Source organism: Stomoxys calcitrans, chromosome 3 (assembly GCF_963082655.1).
Source record: "Stomoxys calcitrans chromosome 3, idStoCalc2.1, whole genome shotgun sequence".
NCBI lineage: Eukaryota > Metazoa > Arthropoda > Insecta > Diptera > Muscidae > Stomoxys > Stomoxys calcitrans.
In genome coordinates this window covers 37,547,843-37,571,949 of record NC_081554.1, presented here as the reverse complement: position 1 = coordinate 37,571,949, position 24,107 = coordinate 37,547,843, and the positions used below count along the sequence as shown (strand labels likewise).

General features: G+C 37.6%; 2 protein-coding genes across 5 annotated transcripts; one reads left to right on the top strand and one right to left on the bottom strand.

The window, feature by feature from the left end:
* Window positions 1–13: 13 nt before the first annotated feature.
* Window positions 14–10,110, bottom strand: LOC106082294 (chitin deacetylase 1). The gene is made up of 5 exons (XM_013244724.2): window positions 9,736–10,110; window positions 4,848–5,102; window positions 1,398–1,866; window positions 408–930; window positions 14–345 (listed from the first exon to the last, which is right to left on the bottom strand). The coding sequence occupies exons 1-5, from the start codon at window positions 9,992–9,994 to the stop codon at window positions 64–66; spliced, it is 1,788 nt and encodes a 595-aa protein (XP_013100178.2). The 5' UTR covers window positions 9,995–10,110; the 3' UTR covers window positions 14–63.
* Window positions 10,111–13,883: 3,773 nt separating this feature from the next.
* Window positions 13,884–21,910, top strand: LOC106082293 (serine-rich adhesin for platelets). 4 transcript variants are annotated; one of them, XM_059364962.1, is made up of 5 exons: window positions 13,884–14,071; window positions 14,159–14,357; window positions 17,313–17,334; window positions 17,398–18,938; window positions 19,014–21,910. In XM_059364962.1, exons 4-5 carry the CDS (start codon window positions 17,418–17,420, stop codon window positions 21,702–21,704), a joined length of 4,212 nt encoding a protein of 1,403 aa, XP_059220945.1. In that variant the 5' UTR covers window positions 13,884–14,071; window positions 14,159–14,357; window positions 17,313–17,334; window positions 17,398–17,417; the 3' UTR covers window positions 21,705–21,910. The 4 variants fall into 4 exon arrangements, with proteins under 4 accessions (XP_059220945.1, XP_059220947.1, XP_059220946.1 ...); XM_059364964.1 differs by lacking the exon at window positions 14,159–14,357; XM_059364963.1 differs by having other exon boundaries at window positions 13,884–14,352.
* Window positions 21,911–24,107: the final 2,197 nt, after the last annotated feature.

Below are 24,107 nucleotides of genomic sequence, written 5' to 3'. Positions count from 1 at the left end.
TAAGTTAAATGTAAGCAAGTCTTAAGAATACAAACAAAGATGGATATGAAGCATGGCTGAGAGTTAGTCCAAACCAAACTCATTGCGTATCCACGGATATTGTGGAGGACACTCCTTGCAGGTGTATAAATAACGATCTTGCTGTAGCACTCTACTTCTTAATTTACAAATATTAGGATGATTGCATACTTTTTCGTTGGGTTCCAAATGCTTTTTGGCTTTGCATGACCAAGGTTCAAATTGATATAGAAGATTGTTGGATGTGGGATTACGCATCCATTGTATGGCCTCTTGGTTGGTCACAAAGTAAACATCGGGAAGCTTCTGTAAGTCATCGACAAATTTCTGAAAATTAAAAAAATATATATATTGTTATCCATATTCTATATTTCATTTCAAACACTTACCATGAAAGCATTTAAATACTCTGACTTCTTGAACCAAGCTGCATGAAAATACAGTCCCAAAGGAGCTCTATTCGATAGATAATGCCTTTTAAAATTATGTGTCAACATTCGATAAATATCTTCTCCGTTTAGATGGGGCGGGCAACTATCAATCATTGCACAGGTGTAGTCACCAGCCTCTAGCTGATTTAGAACCATCTCCCATATTCCTGGATAGCTACGTGAGGGACAGTTTTGTTTGTTGCCCATGCAAACGTGTGGCATTTTGTAATCCATTGTATATGGCCATAAAGGAGGATTTGAGAAGGGAGCAACCATTGACGAGTCGTAGGCAAACCCAAACTCTTTCATCATAAGAAATTGTCGATTCCATCCAACGCGTAAAAATGGCACACGCATACCACGTATCTCCTCCATTCGAACGCTGGCAAACCGATTTAATATATTAGCTTGACCCACCATTTCATCGAACCAATCTTCAATGGTTGCATTATGAGACCACCACATCTCGGGACCGCGATGTCTATATATATTTAAGATATAAATGCATTGATTATTTTTAGACATGCACCATTTGTAAGAATTTTCAGACATAAAAGCGTAGGATTCGTAAAACTTCGTAATTTTTCCGTAATCGAAATTATTGTTCTGAAAATGTCCACTTTAGGATGCTGTAAATTGAAGAATTGTTTAGCATCCAATTTCACTATGAGTTAACAAAGAAAGTAAATCTATAAATGTCACATTTTGGACACATCAAAGCTAAAAAATTAAGTTTATTTTTTTTATATTTTGAAAAAAGGAAATTTGGCAATGGAACGGATTTAGAGGGCTCCAGAAGTTTAACAAGGATCTTGGCTTATGTCGTGACTTAAGCTATTTATGGGCATATTGTAACCCAAAATGCTCTTTGCTTTAGAACCTATGCAACCGCATTTTGTCTATCATTGATGTTCTTAACTTTCAAATTAAAATATATTAAGAACTTACGTAACTGAATGTACCGCTATCTCGTGTCCATCATTCCATAATTTCTGAATGTATTGGTAATTTGTATATGGATGCGAAACAAAGAAGGTCGCCTTTATGGGACAACCATTGGGATTCCGACGTTGACCACTAAACAAAACTTTGGTGAATAATTCCCAATTCTCAAAATTGACCGCATCATCAAATGTTAAAAGTATCATTTGCGGTACCATATGAGGTTCCAGGCGTCCGGGTATTATTGTACCATCCTTGGAACAGAAACAGTCTGGCAGTTTACAGTGTTTGGGGTCGCATAATTCGGCAGCATTTGGGTCATTATCTGCATCGCACCATCCTTCATCCGATTCATCGGGACAATCCACAGAACCATCACAAAAGTATTCATTAGGCAAACAAGTAGCATCACCGCAAGCCCACTGATTGTCGGGACAGTCGGCTTCGTCTAGCAAAGGCTTTGGAGCTGGTGTTTCTAAATGTACGGGAATTGATGAATTGTTGTTCGATACTATGGTATAATGTTTTTTATTACTGTGGTATCTTTCAAAAGACAATTAGTTGGTTTGTTCTTGGTTTCGTTCCTCTGTCATTGACCTTAAACCTAATTCGGTCAACACCCATTGATATATGGGAAGCCTACCCGCTGTTCCTTATAAGTGTTCGCTTGAAATTTAATTTTATTGTCTGTTGATTTTTTTCGTTAAGTAACATTTTTGTCCTTATCGAAAAAGTTTGTCGACCACGGTATCTCCAAATCCGAATCCATGCTTTTGAAGATGTGTTTTTTATTAGGAAAAAGTTGAAAATTATAAAAAAAAGTTGATAGTCATTGCATTATAAGTCGATCTAGCCATGTCCGTCTTGCATTAACGGAACTCTGATATTGCCATCCGGTGGCGCATGCTACATGGATAGATCGGAGCTAATGGAGAGAACTGGTCTGCGCGTCTTCTTGAAGACTTCCGGCTGCCTGACGATAACACGGTTTTATAGGCGAAAATACGCTCGAGGACGTCGAGTCTAAATGTCTTTACGTTAGTCGTGTCACCCGTGAATCGTGAATGAGGTCCAAATCTAATCACGGGATCGCGCGAGACCTTGCTTGAATTGAAATTGTTGTTGTTGCAGCCACAATTGCATATAGAGGTCTGATCGCCGCGGAAACATGATGGCCATTGGTTATTTAAAGGCCCCAATAGTAGCTCTCAGCTAAGCTTCTCGTGATAAAAAAGAACACCACACAGATTGGAGCACACGAGAAAATCACGACTCACGAGACACCCACGAAACGCTCATGACTCACGAAACAAAAAAATAACGATAAAACAAAAATTTTCTCATGCTCTCAAATCGTACGGTATTTTAACGTACGAATATGTCTGTAGATGCAAAAAAGGAAAAGGCTAAAACAGTGGTTATGCAGGTCTGATACATTTTATACATTAATAAGTAAGAGCATGCTAAGTTCGGCTGGGCCGAATCTTGTATACCCGCTAACATGGATCGCATTTGTCGAGTTCTTTGCATCTCTTTTTAGGTAAACAAGGAGTAATGATTAAGAATTGTTATGCTATTGAAGCTAGTTTTAGTTCGATTTGGACCATAAATGAATTGAATGTTAAATCATAGTAGAAATCATTGGATAATATTTCAGTCCATTTGGATGAGAATTGCGCCTTGTAAGGGCTCAAGAAACAGAATCGGGAGGTCGGTTGATATGGGAGCTGTATCAGGCTGAAGATAGATTCAGATCATATTGGACACGTATGTTGAAGGTCATGAGAGAAACCGTTGCACAAAATTTCAGCCAAATCTTATAAGAATTGCCCGCTCTAGTGGCTCAAGAAGTCAATATCCAAGATCGGTTTATATCGCAACTATATCAGGTTATAAACCGATTTGAACCATACTTAGCACAGGAAGTCATAAAAAACACCTCATTCAAAATTTGAGCCAAATCGGATAAGAATTGCGCCCTCTAGTGGCTCAAAATCAAGATCTAAGATCGGGTTATATGACAGCTATATCAGGTTATGGCCCGATTTGAAACATACTTAGCACAATTGTTGGAAGACATGACGAAATACCTCATTCGAAATTTCAGCCAAATCGGATGAGAATTGCGCCCTATAGTTGTTCAAAAGTCAAGATCCTAGATCGGTTTATATGGCAGCTATATCAGGAACCATACTTAGCACATTTGTTGAAAGTCTTAACAAAACACTTCATGCTAAATTTCAGATAAATCGGATGTGAATTGCCACCTCTAGTGGCTCAAGAAGTCAAGATCCAAGATCAGTTTATATGGCTGCTATATCAGGTTATGGACCGATTTGAATCCTAATTACCACAGTTGTTGAAAGTCATATCGAAACAATTCATGCAAAATTTTAGCCAAATCGGATGAGTATTGCACCCTCAATCCCATGGCAGCCGGTTGTACGTACCGAATTGACCTGATGGATTCCTTCATCGGCTAGGGCTGCCGCCTCATTTTACAACACAATGCTACAACAACAACTGAATTGCACCCTTTAGTGGCTCAAGAAGTTAAGATCCATGATGGGGTTATATGGCAGCTATATCAGGTTATGGACCGATTTGAACCATACTAAGCACAGTTGTTGGAAATCATACAGAACAACTCATGTACAATTTCAGCCAATCTGAAGTAGAATTGCGCCCTCAAGTGGTTCAAGAAGTCAATATCAAATCAAATCAATATCAAAACATGGACCGATATGGCTCATTTACAATCCCAAACGACCTACACTGAGAAGAAGTATTTGTGCAAAATATCAAGTCCCCAACTTTACTCCTTCAAAAGTTAACACGTTCTCAACAGACGAACCGACATTGCTAGATCGACTTAAAATGTTTTGACAATCAAGAATATGTTCACTTTAGGGGGTCTTAGACGCATATTTCGAGGTGTTCCAAACGGAATGACGACATTATGGTGAAGGATATAGTACACGTACGTTCAAATGCTGTATGATTTGAGGCGCATGGAAAAAAATTATTATTCGCTTCATGGAAAAATATTTGTTAAACCGTGACCCGCGAGTGCCTCGTGAGTCGTGAGTCATGAGTCATGAGTGTTTCGTGAGTCGTGATTGCCTCGTAAGTCGTGAGTCGTGCGTGAGTAAAATTTTTATCTCGTGAGCATGAGTGAAAAATCACTCACGCGCATATCTCTAGTGTAAAGGTTGGTACTATTTTCGCTTTTCACGATTAGTTTTTTTTAGCTAATAGACTTTAAAACAAAGTAAAACTTGCTGATTTTATTCAGTAGGGGAATCCCTCATTACCTATGAAAACAGTTTAATAAAAGTATTGCGTTATCATTGGAGAATGTAGTGTTATAAAAAAGTAATACCACCTTAAGACCAAATACTGGTATGCAAGTATTTTGCTACAGCAACCAAAAAACCGTTCATATAAAATACTAACCTGCTGTCACATCGCAATTATCCACATTTTGTTTAAAATCACATATTTGTCTCACTACATCAAACAAGAGGCCTTCAGAACATTTGAAGTTGAATACTTCTCCCTCCAGGCACAAATAGTATTTAGAACATTCCGAGCTAGTCCATATTTTGTGAACCGGTCGGTTTGGATCTCTGTAGAAGCGGGCTATATCCTCGAGACACTCAATATTATTGGTAAGGCTACGCTGTGTATGATTGTGTTGAGCATAGGCATCTGAAAGGAAAAATTTTTTTAATTAATTTTCAGGAGATTGTAAAAGTTGCCGATAATAACAATTCTATCTATTTTAACGTGTTTGAGATGGAATGTTAGCTGAAGAAAGAATAAGGCCTGACATTTTTATGAAACAAGCCTGAGATGCGCAGATAAGTAAAAAATTAAACCCCACAGTGGGACAGAATCGAAAAAAACCACAACAAAAATCTATCATTTGAAAATGAATAGAAAATTCCAAAAAATAAAATTTAATAGTCCAATATCTACGAAACCAGGACAGATATTATAGACCTCAAGAGGGCTTAGGTGACCAGCCCCTAGTCATTCAAAATTTCAAAGAATTATCTCCATCCGTTCTAAAATGACATATTATTTATTTTTTTTCCATTCAATACCACTGTGCTACGGTCTTATAAGATTAAAAACGGTTCAACAATTTTTAATTAAGACAAAAAAATTTACTTTTTTTCAAAATCTCTTACTTAGTTTTTTTTTAAAGAAATCGACATCCTCTTATATACATAGGCTTTAAACAAACAAACATTCATTGTTCCCATTGTGCCTCTGCCATTCAGCTATGAGACCATTGGAAACCAGTTAAAATTATCGCCTCAGTCATTGTAATGTAGACACCAACAAGCGTTATAACATTTTACGTCATTATTTGCTCCACATCATTCAGAAAAAGAAAATGAGAAGAGATGAAGCAATATCATTAGCTATTTTTTCGTGGTTCGTGCAACCATGAATGCAGTAAACTTACATAGTGGTTTGATACATTTATTATAGCATGATGCATTTTTACAATAATTTGATAACTTTTTCATTAAGTTAACTTTTAGGTTGGCGTTTCGAATCCAACCACTATATTACTTACTATGTTTTTGATAAAAAAGTTAGTGTGGACTACAGTCGATGTTTTGATACCCTTGTACAACATTAGTATTTAAATCTGAAACGGTTTAATAATTACGCCTTTTATGGGTCCAAGACCTTAAATCGAGATATCGGTCTATATGGCAACTATATTCCGATCTGGACCAAATTGCAGAAAGATTAGAAAACGTATCTGATATCCAATCGTCGGAGCAAGTGTTTGGGGGACCGCCCAACCCCAAAACAACCCTAAATCGGACATATTTACCACCCATGGCAATATGGGACTCAAATGAAAGGTATTTGCGAGTAGAATACGAATCTGATATCCATATGTGGGTCCACCACTTCCCCAAGACGCCCCCCAAACAGGACTTAGTTGCTGACCATGGCAATATGGGACTCAAATGAAAGGTGTTTGCGTGTAAAATGCGAATCTGATATCCAAATGTGGGACCAAGTTTCTGGGGATCCGCCCCTTCCCCAAAACACCCCCAAACAGGACTTATACTGACCATGGCAATAGGGGGCTTAAATAAAAGGTATTTGAATGTAGAATACGAATCTGATATCCAAATGTGGGACCTAGTGTTTAGGGGACCGCCCATGTCCGAGAACATCCCCCAAAGAGGACAAAATTACGACCATGGCAATATGGGACTCAAATGAAAGGTCTTTGGAAGTAAAGCACGAATCTGATATCAATATTCGGGAAAATTGTCTATCGGGTCATCACATCCCCATAACACCACCCAAATAGGAAGTATTTGCTGACAATATGAGGCTCAAATTAGAGGTATTTTAGACTAGAACACGTATCCCCCAAATCGGTCATGTCTGCCGAGTATGGAAAAATAAAAGGTATTTAAAGGTATTCGTGACCAACTGTCTAGGGGACGTCCTACCACCATTACAACCCCCAAATAGAACGTATTTGCTCACAAAGACAATTTGGGTCTTCAAGACAGTGGAGCTCGATATTCATAGTTTTTAGAGCCCATACCCCAAACCGGAAATATATGCGGGCTGTTGCAATAAGGGGTCTAAATGAATGGTATTAGAGATTAGAAAACGAATTTGATATCAAATTGTGAGGCCAATGGCAATATGGGGTTCAAATAAATGATATATAGATATATGAGAGTAGAGCACGTTGCTGATATATTTTCAGGGCTTAGTGTTTGGGGAACCACCCCAATCCCCAAAACACCCCTAAATCGGGCATATTTACCGAACATGTCAATGTGGGACTTAAATGAAACGTATTGGGGGGTAGAGCAAGAGTTGATACCCACTTTCGGGACCAATTTTCTGGGGGCCTACCCCTTTCCCAAAATACCCCAGAAACAGCAATTTTTACTGAGCATCGAAATATGGGGCTCAAATAAAGGTATTTCGGAGTATAATACGAATTTGATATCCAAATGTAGAACCATGTATTTAGGGCATCACCCCTTCCCCAAAACACCCCCCAGATGAACGTGGTCTATTCTCATATACATATCCATATATCATTTATTTGAACCCCATATTGCCATTTTCTTCAAAATTGGATACCAAACTCGTAGGACGTCCCCCAGATAGTTGGTCCCGAATGTTGATATCAGATTCATTGTCTACTCGCAAATACCTTTCATTTGAGTCGCATTTTCCATAGTCGAAGAACATGATCGGTTTGGAGGTCTTTTGGGGGATGGACGGCCACTCAGTGACTTGAATTTGAAAATATATATCAGATACGTGTTCTACTCTAAAATACCTCTTATTTGGCCTCATATTGCGATGGTCAGCAAATACTTCCTATTTGGGTGGTGTTATGGGGGTGGGATGGCCCCAAAGTCACTTCCCGAATATTGATATCAGATTCGTGCTTTACTTCCAAAAACCTTTCATTTGAGCCCCATATTGCTATGGTCATAAATTTTTCCTCTTGGGGGATAGGCCGCCCCCCAAATACTTGATCCCACAGCTGGATATCAGATTCGTATTCTACACTCAAATACCTTTTATTTAAGCCCCATATTGCCATGGTCAATATATAAGTCCTGTTTTGGGGAAGGGGTGGACCCCCATAAACTCGGTCCCACATTTGGATATCAGATTTTTATATATCTCTCATTTGAGTCCCATATTCCCATGGTCAGTAAATAAGTCCTGTTTGGGGGGCGTTTTGCGGAAGGGGGGACCCCCAGAAACTTGGTCCGACATATGGATATCAGGTTCGTATTCTACTCGCAAATACCTTTCATTTGAGTCCCATATTGCCATGGTCGGTAAATATGTCCGATTTGGAGGTGTTTTGGGGGTTGGCGTTGTCCCCCAAACACTTGGTCCGACGATTGGATATCAGATACGTTTTTTAATCTTAAATACCTTTCATTTGAGTATATATATATATATATATATATATATATATATATATATATATATATATATATATATATATATATATATATAACTATTTGGTAGGTTTTGGGGTAGGACGCCTCTCCTAGTTACCCCATCCGAAATTTGAATACCAAATTTTTGTTTGTAGGTTACTATAAGAGAGCACACAAAATTTCGCTTAAATCGCACCACCCATCTCCGAGTTCTAACGTTTCTGAAAATCAGGGTAAGGGGGAGGGTCCGCGACCCCTTTAGATATCAAAAAATTTAGTACCCTATTTTCACCACGTGATCATTATGCACCATCCAATTTCAAGAAAATCTGTTCAGCCGTTTCTGGGTCTATAAGGAACACACAAACAAACGAACAAACACAAATTGATTTTTATATATAAGAAGACTAGGATTTAATGTTTTTTGGGTTCCTTTTCGGATTTGTGTTCTACAATTATAAAAAAGGCGGTACGTCATCAATACATGTCGGTGCTACAATATTTAAAACCATATGGTATTGTTTTTAATACAAATAGTTGTAATAAGGGCACTTATCAATTCTTCTATCGGTATACCGACCTGATACCGCCATCCTTACTTAAAATATCCCATCCCGAGATTGTCGAGATTGTTCGGTGTTATCTATTTTTAGTTTTTACCTATGCAGAAAAATCGTGCAAAGAACTTGACAAATGTAATCCTTCATGAAGGAAGGCCATCTTTTCTATATTTTTACCATTATAACCAGTCATTAAAATAATTTAATTAACTAATTTATATAAATGTTTTATGGTGGTAACTTTTGAACTTAAGACAGTTTTATGCCTGAACGTAATTTTTATTTAATTAAAAAATTTTTCACAATACAAGTTTCAAAACCCGATAACATTATGTGTTGATGTTTTATACATTTTGAACTTAGATATACTATGTACACATCAAAGACGATGTTGACAGTTTTTTAATTATACCGTTTAATTAAATCTGTTCGATTATGATATATCCATCCCTTTACTTTCATGGGTTGAGTTTGGACTTTTGTACATCACATCAATTTATAATTATTATGTAATATTTATATATTCTGTTTACTAATATTAACCATAAACAACTGTGACGTTATGTTTATATGCAAAAAAAAAAAAACACAAAGAAGAAAAAAAAACTTTCACGTTTACGATCATCACCGGCTAAAAGGTAAATTTACCGCCAAACTCGTGCCAAGAGAACGTTAAAATCATATTAAAACCAAAGTCAATTCATTCAAAGAAAGCAAATAGACGGGCAGGCACATAGAGGCATGGAAGACCATCAGAAAGCCACACCACTAAATGCGTTATCACATAATCGAGCGAGTTATTGGAGAAATTACCTATTCCAAAGACAATCGCCTCTATTAAAAGAAACAATTGGATAGCCAAACTGAACCGACAACTTTGATGTGGTAGTCGCAGTCTCCATACGACATTGTAAGGCATTGCGACAATTTTTTTCATGTGACTTTTACGATGGCCGGAAAATGGACGACCGACCTTGACTGTTGTTGTGCATGGCCAATCCAGACTTTCTGCTATTTTCCGGTTTGTTGTAATCTCTTTTTTTATTGCTTTTTCACCCGGTGAACACCGCATTTCTTTTCTCTAATAGTTGGCTTATTTAATGCACTAAGCCCTGGTTGCACTAAAAACACAATTTAATATGTAACACCACTGTTTGAATATCGTTTCTTTTATCCGTTATGCACCGCGCGCTTTGAGATCCAATTTATGACTGAAGCATGTTGCAAAGTTTCGAACACTTTTATAGGAACTATTCAAGTCACGGATTGCTTATGTGTAACTTTTCATACTCTCTTTAAGGAAAATTCAAATGTTTGTACAGAGAAAGAAAAAGAAATTGCAAGAGATGATCGTTGAGCCTTTCTTCTCTTAGGTTTACAGGCAATCATTTGTTATTGGAATAGACAGAAATGTGGAGTACAAAGGTAGCGATAAAATCAACAACCATCAACAAATGCTATAAAATCATCCACAAAAGTTCAAAAATCAACAACAGTTTTATGTGAACGAAAGGTTCGAAATTGTACCCAGACGTCCACATTCTTACAACACACTATGGGATAGAATCGAAGTAAATCTCATAAAAATCTGCCATTTGATAGACAGATAGAGATAATTCTTTGAAGTTTGGTATGGTTAGAGCTGAGGTGTTGTCGTGTTATGCATAATTTCAAGGTCCTAGGTGATCCGGGCACTTCTTGGCCGGGCTTTAAAGCTGCCAAATCTTTATTTGTGGTACGATTTCCAAATTTTGGCCCAGACAGATTTATGCCCATATTAACAAAACTTAAAGTAGCGTAAAGAAGGCTTATTTGACAGATTTCCTTTATGGAATTGTCAAATAAACCTACTATAAACTGTTTTAAGTTTTGTGAATACCGGAGTTAGTATTTTGCGGTTTATAAAGGGAGGTTCGATTTTGCGTTTTCCGAGCGTTTTATCAACAAAAATCATTGATTTTTAATAAAAATAGAAAAGCAATGCGTATACGCCTGCGCATGTTCATTCGTTGCTTTTTTATTCTAAAAACAACAAAAACGAAAAATTTAGAATACAGGCTTTAATATGATTTGAGTGCTTATAACATTTATTATATCAAGCTTTTTTCTGCGTTTCATTTGCCATTTATCAATTTCAGACTAAAGGAAGTTATTAAAATATTTAACTGCGGAAAGTTTACACAAAACATTGTTTCCTTATTGTAGAAATTTTCAAAAAAGCGTTTTTCCAATAAAATGAAATATATACAACACTCGCATCACATGTTTTACCACCAGGGGCCAAATTGGTCCGATCTTTACAAAATTTTGCACAAGACGTGTTTTTTTAATTTTCCAATATGTATGCATAACTTTTTCAAAATCGGTTCAGTTTTAGATATAGCTTCCGTATATATTTTTCATCCGATATGACATTTTTTAGATATAGCTTCTGTATATATTTTTCATCCGATATGACATTTTTAGGCTTTAGTAGCCATCATTTTGGTCCGAACTTTGTTGTAAAAAACATATATATAGGAGCTATATACAAATCTGAACCGATTTTGATAAAATTGTGCACACATGTTGGAGTATTAAGTAGAACGTCTCGTGCTAAATTTTATCATCGAACCAAAATTATGGCTACTAGAGCCTAAAAATGTCATATCGGATGAAAGATATATATGGGAGCTATATCTAAATCTGAACCGATTTTGGAAAAATTAAGCACACATATTGGAACATTTAATAGAATGTCTTGCGCAAAATTGTTTAACGATCGGACCAAAATTATGGTTACCAGAGCCTTAAAATGCCATATCGGATAAAAGATATATATGGGTGCTATATCTGAGACTGAACCTATTCTGATGCACACACATTGGAACATTAAATAGAACGTCTTGCGCAAAATTTTGTAAATATCGGACTAAAAGTATGACTACAAGAACCTTAAAAATATATCAGATTAAACATGTATATGTGAGCTATATGTAAAACTGGACCAATTTTGATAAAATTATGCACATATGTTGGAACATTAAAAAGAACGTATTGTGCAAAATTTTGTAAGGATCGGACCAAAATTGTGACCACTACAGCCTAAAAATGTCATATCGGATGAACCGATTTTGATAAAATTATGCACACAATTATGCAAGTTGGATTATTAAATAGAACGTCTCGTGCAAAATTTTGTAAAGATCGGATTAAAATTATGGCTACTAGACCCAAAAAATGCCATATCGGATGAAACATATATATGGAAGCTTTATCTAAAATTGCACTGATATTGATAAAATTATGTTAGAACATTAAAAGAACGTCTTTTGCAAATTTCTTAGGGAGCTAATGAAAATCAGAACCGATTTTGTTCATAATTAGTAGCGTTCATCCTTGAATCACAACGGTGACTTGTTCATAATCTTACGATAATCGAACAACAAATGCGACCTGTACCTTGACCACGAGAATATCAAATATCGAAAGAACAGGAAATACACTTAGAAGTCGAGAGGCGTGGATTAGGATTTTGTTTTTGATACATGGCTTCTTCGGTGAAACTTCTTAGAATTTTAAGTTGCTTACATTTTTGCTATAGGATTTTTTGGAAAAAAATCGACCCGGCCTAATATACATATATTCTCAATCGTCTGTAAATTTTAAATAAATCTAGCCATATTCATCTATCCGTTCAACATAAAGCCGAAATCACGATAGCGTTCGAACGAATGTGTCATGTCCGTATGTCTGTCCGTCCGCCCGTTTGTCTGTTAGTCTTTCTGTCAATGATAAATTGTATACAAAGTACAGGTCGCAATTTTCATCCTATCGTCTTCAAATTTAGTACAGGCGGACATGGTAGTGGATTAAGGTACAGTTTATGGTTTTGTAATAAAACCATATGCTGTATAGTATGCTATACGCATACTGCTTATAGCACGTTTACATTGAAATTTTTATGACCTGGATTTAATTAAATCCAAAAACAAATCCTGTCCGTTTACACTGAGTTTTTGGGGATTTAACAGACATACACTAGTATACATGAATGTGCGTATCACACACATACGCAATTCTTGACAACATTACATATTTTGGTACTTTTATCGATTATTCAGTCATGAAATCGGTTTTACTTGGGATTCAAAAATAAATCCAGCAAATCCAGATTTATTTTTGTATGGGAAAACCTGCCGATAAACAAAGAATTTAACACTTAAATCTCGAAAAGACCATAAGTCCAGATTTGGTGGCCAATGTAAATGTACTTTTAGTTTACCAATTTCTTGCTAGAACCTAAAATACTCAACTGGATTCCTTAGAAAACACCACATACAACTTTGGAAGTCGTGGCGGCACGGGATATCGTTAACCGATCGCCATAATATTTAGCATTTTGCTTATTAGAATCAGAAGGAATAAAAATGGAGGGGTATGCGTTTCTCTATTTGCAAAAAAATTTCGTCTGTAGCATGGGATGGGTCTAATGTATGTACACTGAAAAAAATGTTTTCGAGCCATAGATCTAAGAAAACATTTCCGACTGTTAACACCTGTTCGCGTGAGACCACCTTTTTAAATACGCCTTGATCGGTTTCAGTGGTTCGTTTTTCTTTATTTATTTGAGAAAACATATATAAAATATAGAGAAAACATAAGTGCAGATAAATAAACTTGTTTTGGTATGGACACAAAAACATTTGATTGCTGTCAAATTTCGCTCGTGAAACAATAAAAAATTGCAGCGGCTATTTCGAAAGCAGCATTAAAAATTGTTAAAATTTTTCTTCAAATATATCAACGACGTCGAACAGCTTAATGTACTTTGCCACGGCGACTCAGTCGAAGTCGCGTTAGCCGATTCGGCTTTGTAGTATAGTTTGTTTGTGTTCTGTCATTTGTTAAGAGGGCTGGTAGTTGCCGGTTATCCATTGTTACCTTGTAAAACGGTTTGTGGTATTCGTTATGCTGGTATTCGTAAAACTGGTATTCATAAAATAGGTACTCGTTGAATTGGTATTAAAATAATCGCAGAATTTTAGTTTCACGGCGATTGCAATAAAAACTGCATTATATTCTTATATTCTCTATACAAAACAAAGACGACAATGGGAGCATAAATAGAAAGCCTACCCAACTACCCATATAAAATAATTTGGATGTGGTAAGCCAATACAATTTTGTAAAAAAAATCCCATTTTCTACAGCCATAAAACATGTTGGGCTGTCGGTCGTCATTGTTCTTGTACAGGGAAAAATGAGATGTTGATGAGGCCAAATAAATGCGAAATGCGGGTGTGTTTATAATTGGCTAAACAAAAAATATATTGCAAGTTTTCTGGAAGTCTCAGTCGAGTTAATTAAACATATGAAATAAACAGAAGTATTGCGAAAATTTAGTTTCTATACGTGGACGCAATCAATATTCGATGATCTATCCATGAGGTGAGGTGAGTACTTGTTAACAACAACTGCGCATTGTCAGCGAAAAACACAAGTATTTAACAAAGAAATAAGCAACAAAAATTGGCCCGAATCCACCCGAATCGATTCATTCGCATACATACATTTCCAATGCCAAACAGCTGTCAAATTAGATCAGCTGATGCTTGAAGATGGTATTTTGTTGCCAATTGCATTATATATTTACGATAGATGGCGTTCACAAAGCCGGTTCTTGATTGTTGGTAACACATGCGCTCTTTATTAAATAATTTATCGACAGAGATCGTTGTTTGAATGTTAATTAAAAGAAAAGTGGATTGGCGATATTTTTAAAGTATAGATGGCATTGTTTTCTTTATGATGAAGCCACCACAAAATATTCTACAAAAAGTACATAAAGTGCATAGTTTAATCGATAAACATATTAATCTCACTGATGCAAAATTAAACTTTAAGTACTCAGTTTCACGCAAGTCGCAAAAGCAGATAGTCAGTTTTAACTATCGACACCTGTTGACCACTACATGTAACAGATAGATGGGACCAATTTTCTACCAACTATTGGGTTGCCCAAAAAGTAATTGCGGATTTTTTAAAAGAAAGTAAATGCATTTTTAATAAAACTTGGAATGAAATTTAATCAAATATACTTTTTTTACACTTTTTTCTGAAGCAAGCTAAAAGTAACAGCTGATAACTGACAGAAGAAAGAATGCAATAACAGAGTCACAAGATGTGAAAAAATTTGTCAACGCCGACTATATGAAAAATCCGCAATTACTTTTTAGGCAACCCAATACTTCTGATAAAATCTTTTAAATCCAAATCCATTTAAATATGCATATCAGTTTTTGGGTTTTTTGGCAGTTATATTAAATATCACATTAGCAATTGGTAAAAAAAACATTTTCCATAAATATCTCTAAGAACTTATAAGAAAGCCGAAAACAATTTAATTATTCCATAAGTATAAAATAGTAATATTAAATAGGTAAACATTTTTTTAAATTAGTTGTTGTTGTAGCGGTTTGTTGTGTTCTATCTTTCGTCTGCTTGATTCTGTTGAGTATCAAGATCCAGGAACTCTGCAACTAAGATGAGGTGCGCCCAGAGGGAGCTGGGCAGTTAAACAGATGACGTGTATCGTGTGGTCCCTGGTCACAATCGGGACATACATCTTGCACGTCAGCACCAATCCTTGCTCTGTAGTAGGAGTTCAGGCGGCTGCATATGCCGGAACGTAATTGAACCAGAACTACTCTCGTTAGCGGGGATAAGTTGTTCTCCAAGGATTACATACAACCAGTAGCTATTTACCGCATCTGCTACGGGTAAATAGCAACCGGGTGAATGTAGTCCTTGGAGAAACATAGTGCTCGTCTCGAAAGAGAAACAAGCGAAACAAATTTAATATTTTTCGATTTTAGCAGGATACTATCAAGCTACAGAAAACACACGAACACATAATTGCACATTACAGTGAATATACTTAGCATGTCGCGTCGCAAAAACATTTAAAAAAGGGTGAATGACCATGTTAGAAAATAGAGCCGACAGCACATACAAATCGTTAATGACGTTTTCATATAGTTGTCACCAAAATCATGCAATAAATTTTGTCGGAGACAAAATTCAATTTATCTTAAAGAAGTCCTTGAAGACAATGTCATGTCATGGAAGACGTTTGGACTGTTGGGTACATAGAGCTCAGTGTGCTTAGAAATAGTGTGCATATATGCGTGTGTGTGTTCCCATCACTACTTTAGGCTACTGTTTCCTTTTTTTATACCCACAATCATAAGATTGTTATTGCGAAATATCCATTTTTTTTACAATGCATCACACAGGCTGGAACTTTGAGGTCTGATCTGTGTGGTGTTCATCGCTGTCACGAGAAGCTTAGCTGCGATCTACCGGGCGCATCCACAGGTTGCGGATAGTGGAATGCTCCATACTGAGTAGAATTTCAGTGAGCGGCCGGAAGTCACCGGCTCTTGCATAAATATTGAGCACCTTTAGCCAATGGAACGAGCTTGTTCACTTACAGGGGCTTGACAAGGTTCGCAACCTCCACATGAAAATGTGGCTACAACAACAACAGCAAGTTCCCATACAAAACCGCTGCGATCGGGCCTATAGGACTTGGTTTTGTATGGGACTTCAAGAGATTCCAATAATAGGTTTTCAATTGCGTCTCTATAAACACTTTTTTAAGCAATTAGGACATTTGGCTTGAGTATGCCGTTGCTATATGTAGCGTTCAGTTTTCATCCTCGCTACGCTAAGCTGTATGTTTAAAATTTTGCTTGCAACTAACTACTAATTTATAAGAGCCCCATGGCCTAGGAATATTACGATGTTGGATTCTGAAGCTGCGAGATCATTCATTGTCACTCTTTTAATCTGCAAGACTAAATTTTTCCATCGTTGGATCAATAACATTCTCCAATTCTTCCACTTTTTTGGAAAGTCAAACCCCCTGACCGATGTCATTGTCAGGGCAGCAGTCATATGTTTACTCTGTATTTTATTTGTTTTTGCCAAATGTAATTTTCTGCTCAATGCTGCGACCAAGAACTTGGCAACGTATTATGCACACGTATTACTGTGCCAATCACTGTTAACCTAAAGCTAAATGTAGAAACACTTTCTTCTATTGGGTTGCCCAAAAAGTAATTGCGGATTTTTTAAAAGAAAGTAAATGCATTTTTAATAAAACTTAAAATGAGCTTTAATCAAATATACTTTTTTTACACTTTTTTCTAAAGCAAGCTAAAAGTAACAGCTGATAACTGACAGAAGAAAAAATGCAATTATAGAGTCACAAGCTGTGAAAAAATTTGTCAACGCCGACTATATGAAAAATCCGCAATTACTTTTTGGTCAACCCAATAGTATAGAAGTCATAGGCAACGCTTTAATATCCATATCCATAATAAAATACCTTCCTTATATTTCAGGGCATTTTAATTTCAGCAATCGGTAAGCATAAGCACTTTTTGTCAAGTCTTCTTCTGATCATTAAATATTCTTAATTTGGATAAGATGGTAACGTACACACACCTATGAACAAAATGCCAAAACCTTCTTCAGTCTCGACTGCATCTTCAACTGCCTCATCATCGGCAATGAACTCGAGCTCCAAACAAACATTAAATTCGCCGTCAGACAATCAGGTCTCATCATCATTCAGCACGACATCCAGTACGAGTTTCCAACACCCTTTAGCAAAATATCAAGGTCAAAAATGGACGCAAATTTTCGACATAGAAAAAGTTCTCAAACAAATACGTATGGCCGAAAAAATCCATATCAAAGGCAAACTTGGAACGTCATACTCGGGTGAAAGTGCTCACAGTAAAAGTTCCAACAATGGCAACAGTGGCGGTTCGCCGCCCGGCAAAGCGCGAAAAATGCAATTGCGCCAAGTACAAAGACTGAGTGGTACAGATATGCATTATTATGGAATTGTACCCAAGCAAACAGCAATGGGTGTGGTAGTGTGTAATGTTTGCATGGGCATTTATACGAAAATGGGATTTAATCAGCATGTCATGACACATCATCCATCAGTGTGGACCACTATATCGGCCAAATTTACCCCGCCATCGAACGAGACAAATTTTGGCACAAATGACAATAGCCAGGATAGTATTAAAGGTGCTGGTGTTGGTGAGCCAAGCTCTGCCGCAGCTGCACTCAGTGTAGAAATTACCAACTCCCCTTCAGATATATCGGGGACTATGTCAACATGTTCCAATACTTCGTCGAGTTCCATATCTACAACGTCATCAGCTGCCGTTGCAAATCACAACACGTCACATACGACGAGCAGTTCTCGCCAGAAAAGTAGTTCCAAAACGGGGAGTGCTTCTGGAGGTGGTGGACGCTCCCGAAGTAAAAGCAAACATCATGGGTCTTCTTCAGCTGCGGGAACAGCAACAACAACATCCTCGTCGTCGTCAAATACCACTGCGGAAATGTCGATTATTACGCCTGCTTCAACAACGGCAACACCGCCAATGACCACTCCATCTACACCAACAAAAAAGAGCTCTTCATCCTCTTCCTCCAAAAAGAGTTCCTCCAGCAGCAATTCAAGTACGTCAAGTTCCTCAACGAGTACTGCCAGTGGATGTGCTTCAATGACGACCGCACCTTCTAAAGAAGCGGTGGATGCGAAATTGTTAGCAACCACAAATGCAACAAGCTTATCCACCACTTCGTCGACATCGTCTTCAAAAGCAACGGTGCAATCGACCCCAATAGTTTCCACATCTTTGCCAACGATGGCGGTAATAGAAACTTCGCAAACATCGAATCGAAATGCAGCACTTTTCGGCTCATCTTCTTCTTCGTCATCATCTTCGTCGTCGTCATCTTCATCATCATCTTCATCATCCACCTCTTCGAATTCGTCATATTCCTTGCCACCAACCCCCAAAATGATGAACGTAAATATTCAGGATTCCCCACAACTAGGCGGCGTATTGACCAATATTACAGAATCTTCAACATTTTCGCCGACAGTCCTAGAGAATAGCAGGGAAAATTTAGCTTTAAATGGGAATTCAGATAAGAAAAAGGTAAGGTCTTTCGTATACAAGCATTTAGGAAGTAAGATTTGAAAATATTTTCTATTTTCTTTATCCCTCCCCTAGGCCAAAAGTCCATCCAACTTCAACGTCACAGAAAGCATGGAAGATATTGCATCAGAAGTTGGCAGCGCACCGAAGCCAATAAACGTGATTCAAAATCCACAACAACCCCAACACCAATACGAGGCGCAAATAAGTGAACTTGATCAGGCAGTGTCGTCTATAACAGGTGGCGCCAGTGGAGTCGCTGTTGGAACAGCTCTTGCAGGAACATCAGTTGTCAGTGTTGGCAGTGGTGTTACTGCTTCGGACAAAAAATTGCTTGATTCCCAAACAATAGTCGATCCAAATGTTATGGGCATAAAATTGGAGAAGAGCGGCATTGGTGAATGCGTCAACACCACTAGCCACACACAAGAGGTAATGCAACAACCACAACTCAATACTGATGATCATCAAATGGGCCACAATACGGACGACAGTGCAATGTTAAATCATGTCTTAGATGCTATGTTGGACAGCAAGTTGATCAATGAAATACTAAACGCTGATACGGAAACTGAAATTAATTTCGAGAATGTCTTGAACGAAGGTACAGCATCTTTACATCAGCAACCCCAGACGACGGTGTATTTGGAACAACCATTGACTAAACGTATGCGTTATGATGATGCGGCAGATATGAACTCACAGCAACCACAATTGACAAATGTTTCTGGCCAAGAGATCACAGACTTTTCTGTATTCCCGCAGCAGCAACAACAACAACAACAAGCTCAGCCACAACAGACACAGTACTCTCAATATGATGGATCTTCAATGTCAAACACTTTAAGCTTAGACGGTCAACAATACCACCAAATGGCCCTCGATCCTATGCAATTACAGATGTTGTACCAACAACAACAACAACAGACAATGGACTCTACAGCCTACTCGGGATCCATAGTCAATGCTCTTAATATTACAACAGTTCCTCAAACACAGCAACAAATATACGACCCCAATACAGCCATGGTAGACACAAAACAAATTCTGGAGTTGTGTTCTAGCGCTGGACAGCGTGAGAACAACGAATTGGTAAAGACTGGTGAATTTGTGACCATACCCGAAGATGTTTCGCAGCAATTTCAACTTTTTAATGTTCCTTCACTTACGGACGACATGGACACCCACACACCCCCGCAACAAACTCAAGTTACACAATATGTAATGCCGGCTGGCCAAGGTGATGAAGAACAACTTATCTATGCCATAACAACAAATAGTTCAGAGGCCAATATGAGCCAACAGCATCAACAGCAGGTTCTAGCTGAATTTCTTAATCAAGCAGCCTCTAGTTATGAACAGCAGCAGCAATTTCAACAACAAAAAATTACACCAATTCATCAAACAAGTGAGACATTATTCGAAGATCTTATGGAGTTCGATGACTTCCATCTCATTGAGACTGTCAAATCCCTTGGTAGTAGCAGTAGCAGCAGCAGCAGCAGCGGTAGTGGTAATAGTGTAACAGTAAAGAGCGAACGCGAACAACCATCGTCTATGTCATCGTTTACTACTGTCTCAATGCCTTCTTCTTCACCGTATCGATTCCATGAAGATATGTATTTCAATGTGTTCTTCTATTCAGGTATACCACGGCCTCTAGCCATCAATTGCTTTGGACTTATAAAACTACCTCAGGATATGGCTACTACGTTTCGCAAGCATTTGCTGACCTCTCGCAAGGCGAATAATAGTTTAATGTCGTTGGGTAGTGGGGCACTAAATGGTGTCGTCGGACAAAGTTCATCGTCGTCGGTAGGTGGACGCTTTACACCCAAACAATTGCCCAGCTATTTTACCAGTTTGGCAAATAGCAGTGGCAGTGCCACTAGTTTGGCGAATGAGTTTTCGATTGGCAGCATAACCATAACAAATGCTTCAAATTCCTCGTCATCCTCACAGCAGGGAATCAATAACGGAAATATTCAACAACAAGGCAAACAAGGGGGTATTTCTCCTTTAGAAAACAATACAACAAATGGAGGAGGTATATCAGCTACCTCGCCAGTTTCCTCCGTCCCTACCAGGGGTCGCACTAAGTCCAGTGGAGGAGGAGCGTCTAGCAACAATGCAAATTTTACTAATATGTCCTCTACGACAAATACTAAACACAAACCATTTGCTACTACGGCCCGTGCCACGATAGGTTCGCCCTATAATTCAAAAACCATACTCGTTAGCAGCGCTTCCGCCTTCAGCGCAGAAAGAAATGCTAAATTTATTAAGCGCAGTCTCATAGCAAAAGTACCAGATCTTTCCACGTTTGTGCCATCCCATCACCAACAACAATTTACGGCCAAGAAAATAGCGGACATAATAAATGGTAGAACCAATGCATCATCACTTATCATCAACAGCAGCCCGGCAGATGCAATACTAGAGATTAACAATGACTCCGCATTGTCAGAGAAACAAGCGAGAATAAACCGAGTGAATCGTTTCTACGAAAGAAAAAGAAAACTATTAAATATAACCCAACAACAACAACAACACAACAACCGGAGCAACTCATATGCAACATCATTAGGGGCACATCATCTGAGAAGCAGTGTAACCTGCAATTTCGGCAAACAACCACAACAACAGGCGCATCAAAAATTATTAAAACAACAATTGATGCGAAGTTTTTCGGACTGTGGCATAATGAATTCAACAACGAATACTGTTAACTCTGCAGACTCGAATGTTATGCGTGTTTTTGTCTAGGCTCTCCTCCTCTCCTTTATCGCGACTGAGGTCAGACTTTTTTTCACATTTCTTAGAAGTTTAAAACTTGATCGTTGTGATTACCAGACTGCAAAAAAATTTAGTACAATAGCTCAAAATGTAAATTTTTTTCCAATCAATGACAATGAATGATGTAGTTTAAAAACATTACGGGAGCAAATACAAATATGAGGTTGCTAACGAAATTCTGTTAATTAAAAAAATGTATGCATATTATGGAGGTGGCTTGAAGCCTAGCTTTTCAGTCTATGATGCCGAATTTTCGACTTCAAATCCTGGCAAGAACTTTTTAAGCGTTGGTCCTCCCATAGGTCTTAATCGTAGAGAGACACCAACACACAACCCATGCCCGTGAGTAACGGGAAAAACGAACAGAAGCACACGTACAATGTAAGCAACTTCGTGTGGCTTCGTTCGGGTGACGCATTTCTGTGATTAGACACTGCTAATGTACTTCTTTGGCCTTTCGGGTTTTACTGCTCTTCATACAAACACAATTTTGTATTTTCAACTTTGTTAGTTTGCCTATTATTGGTCAAAATCAAAATCGAGCTTCTGGTTTTTAACTTCCAAGGTTTTTTAATTGCCTTCAAACAGTTCAGCGATGATTGAGTATCTCATTATATACTCGCAGATAAAATGGCTGAGCCTAGTTTGCACATCACTGGTCAAAATCAAAATCGAGCTTCTAGTTTTTAACTTCCAAGGTTTTTTAATTGCCTTCAAACAGTTTAGCGATGATTGAGTATCTGATTGTTGACTCCCAGATAAAATGGCTGAGCCTAGGATCCTAAGATTTTGCATGGGGGACACTATTGTTGCGAAAGTGCTAGTTTGGACTGGGTTTTGTGTACCAAAAGTATTATCCGTTCTCCTTGGTTGTGTCTTTTGCATAAAAAAATTTCTGTTGTCCAAAAGTTCATTTTGAAAGTCGTACTATTTTAAGTTCTATATATGATACCAGACGGTTAAGCGAACCGGCTAAAACAAGAGCTTCGAATCACAGCAACCTTTCTTGCTGTCAAAAGCTAGAATAGGCCGACTGTTTCGGAAAGTGAACTATAAGTGTATGAAATAGAGTTTCTAAAAACTATGAGCAATAGTAAGTAAGTAATGCAGAAAAGGGACATTTGGATGAAAAAATATGTCGCCTTAGTGTCTTGAAATGTAGTTTGGAAAAGACAAATAATACCCACATGCAAAATTGGATTTAGAAAATCTTTTTAGTAACTTATATTCTAAAACGTTTATTAAATTTAAAACTTAAAATTTAAAGATCACACGACATATAGACATTACTAACAAGTAAAAAGGCGTTAAGTTCGGCCGGGCCGAACTTTGGATACCCACCACCACGGGTATATATGTAAACAACCTTTCGTCAAAATCCGGTGAAATATGCATACCTTATGCCCCATAGCAGCTTTATCGAAATATATTCCGATTTGGACCTAATTCTAATAAATAGAAGGCATTGTTCAATTGGGTATAACAAAATATTAATCTTTTTAGTTGCTATATCTAAAAATAAACCGATCTGAACCATATACGACACGTATATCGAAAAGCCTAACATAAGTCACTGTGTCAAATTTCAGTGAAATCGGATAATAAATGTGGCTTTTATAGACCTAAGACCCTAAATCGGCGAGTCGGTCTATATAGGGGGCTATATCAAGATATAGTCCGATATAGCCCATCTTCGAACTTAACCTGCTTATGGACAAAAAAAAATCTGTGCAAAGTTTCAGCTCAATATCTCCATTTTTAAAGACTGTAGCGTGATTTCAACAGACAGACGGACGGACATGGCTAGATCGTCTTAGAATTTTTTGCTGATCAAGAATATATATATATACTTTATAGGGTCGGATATGGATATTTCGATGTGTTGCAAACGGAATTTAACGATAAGACGATTTAAAGATGTCCATGTGTCTGTACGTCCGGCTGTTGTAATCACTCTACAGACTTCAAAAATTAGGATATTTAGCTGAAATTTGGCACAGATACGTCTTTTTGATGCACGCTGGTTAAGTTCTTCAACGGCCCAAATCGGACCATATTTGGATCTAGCTGCTATATAGACCGATTTTCCGATAAAAAGTCTAATGCATGCATCCATAAATACTTAATTTTCCATCCAATTTTGCTAAAATTTCAAACAGTGAGTTGCTTTAGGCCTCCCGTCATCTCACCCAAATATGGTTTAGATATAGCTCCCATATAGACCGATCTCCCGATAAAGGTCTGAATTCCATAAAAGATTTATTTATTACCCAATTTCGCTGAAATTTGAAACAGTGAGTAGTGTCAGGCCTCTCAACTTCGGTCCTAAATATGGTTCCGATCGGACTATATTTAGATCGAGCTGCCATATAG

Bases quoted from the DNA above. Each gene is read 5' to 3' on its own strand.
- LOC106082294 (XM_013244724.2), bottom strand. From the start codon at position 9,994: ATGCGGTGTTCACCGGGTGAAAAAGCAATAAAAAAAGAGATTACAACA. The intron at 1,867-4,847 runs GTTAGTATTTTA...CCGTACATTTAG, and splicing joins TAATTGCGATGTGACAGCAG to AAACACCAGCTCCAAAGCCT. The intron at 346-407 runs GTAAGTGTTTGA...TTTAATTTTCAG, and splicing joins AGTATTTAAATGCTTTCATG to AAATTTGTCGATGACTTACA.
- LOC106082293 (XM_059364964.1), top strand. From the start codon at position 17,418: ATGAACAAAATGCCAAAACCTTCTTCAGTCTCGACTGCATCTTCAACT. The intron at 18,939-19,013 runs GTAAGGTCTTTC...TCCCTCCCCTAG, and splicing joins GGAATTCAGATAAGAAAAAG to GCCAAAAGTCCATCCAACTT.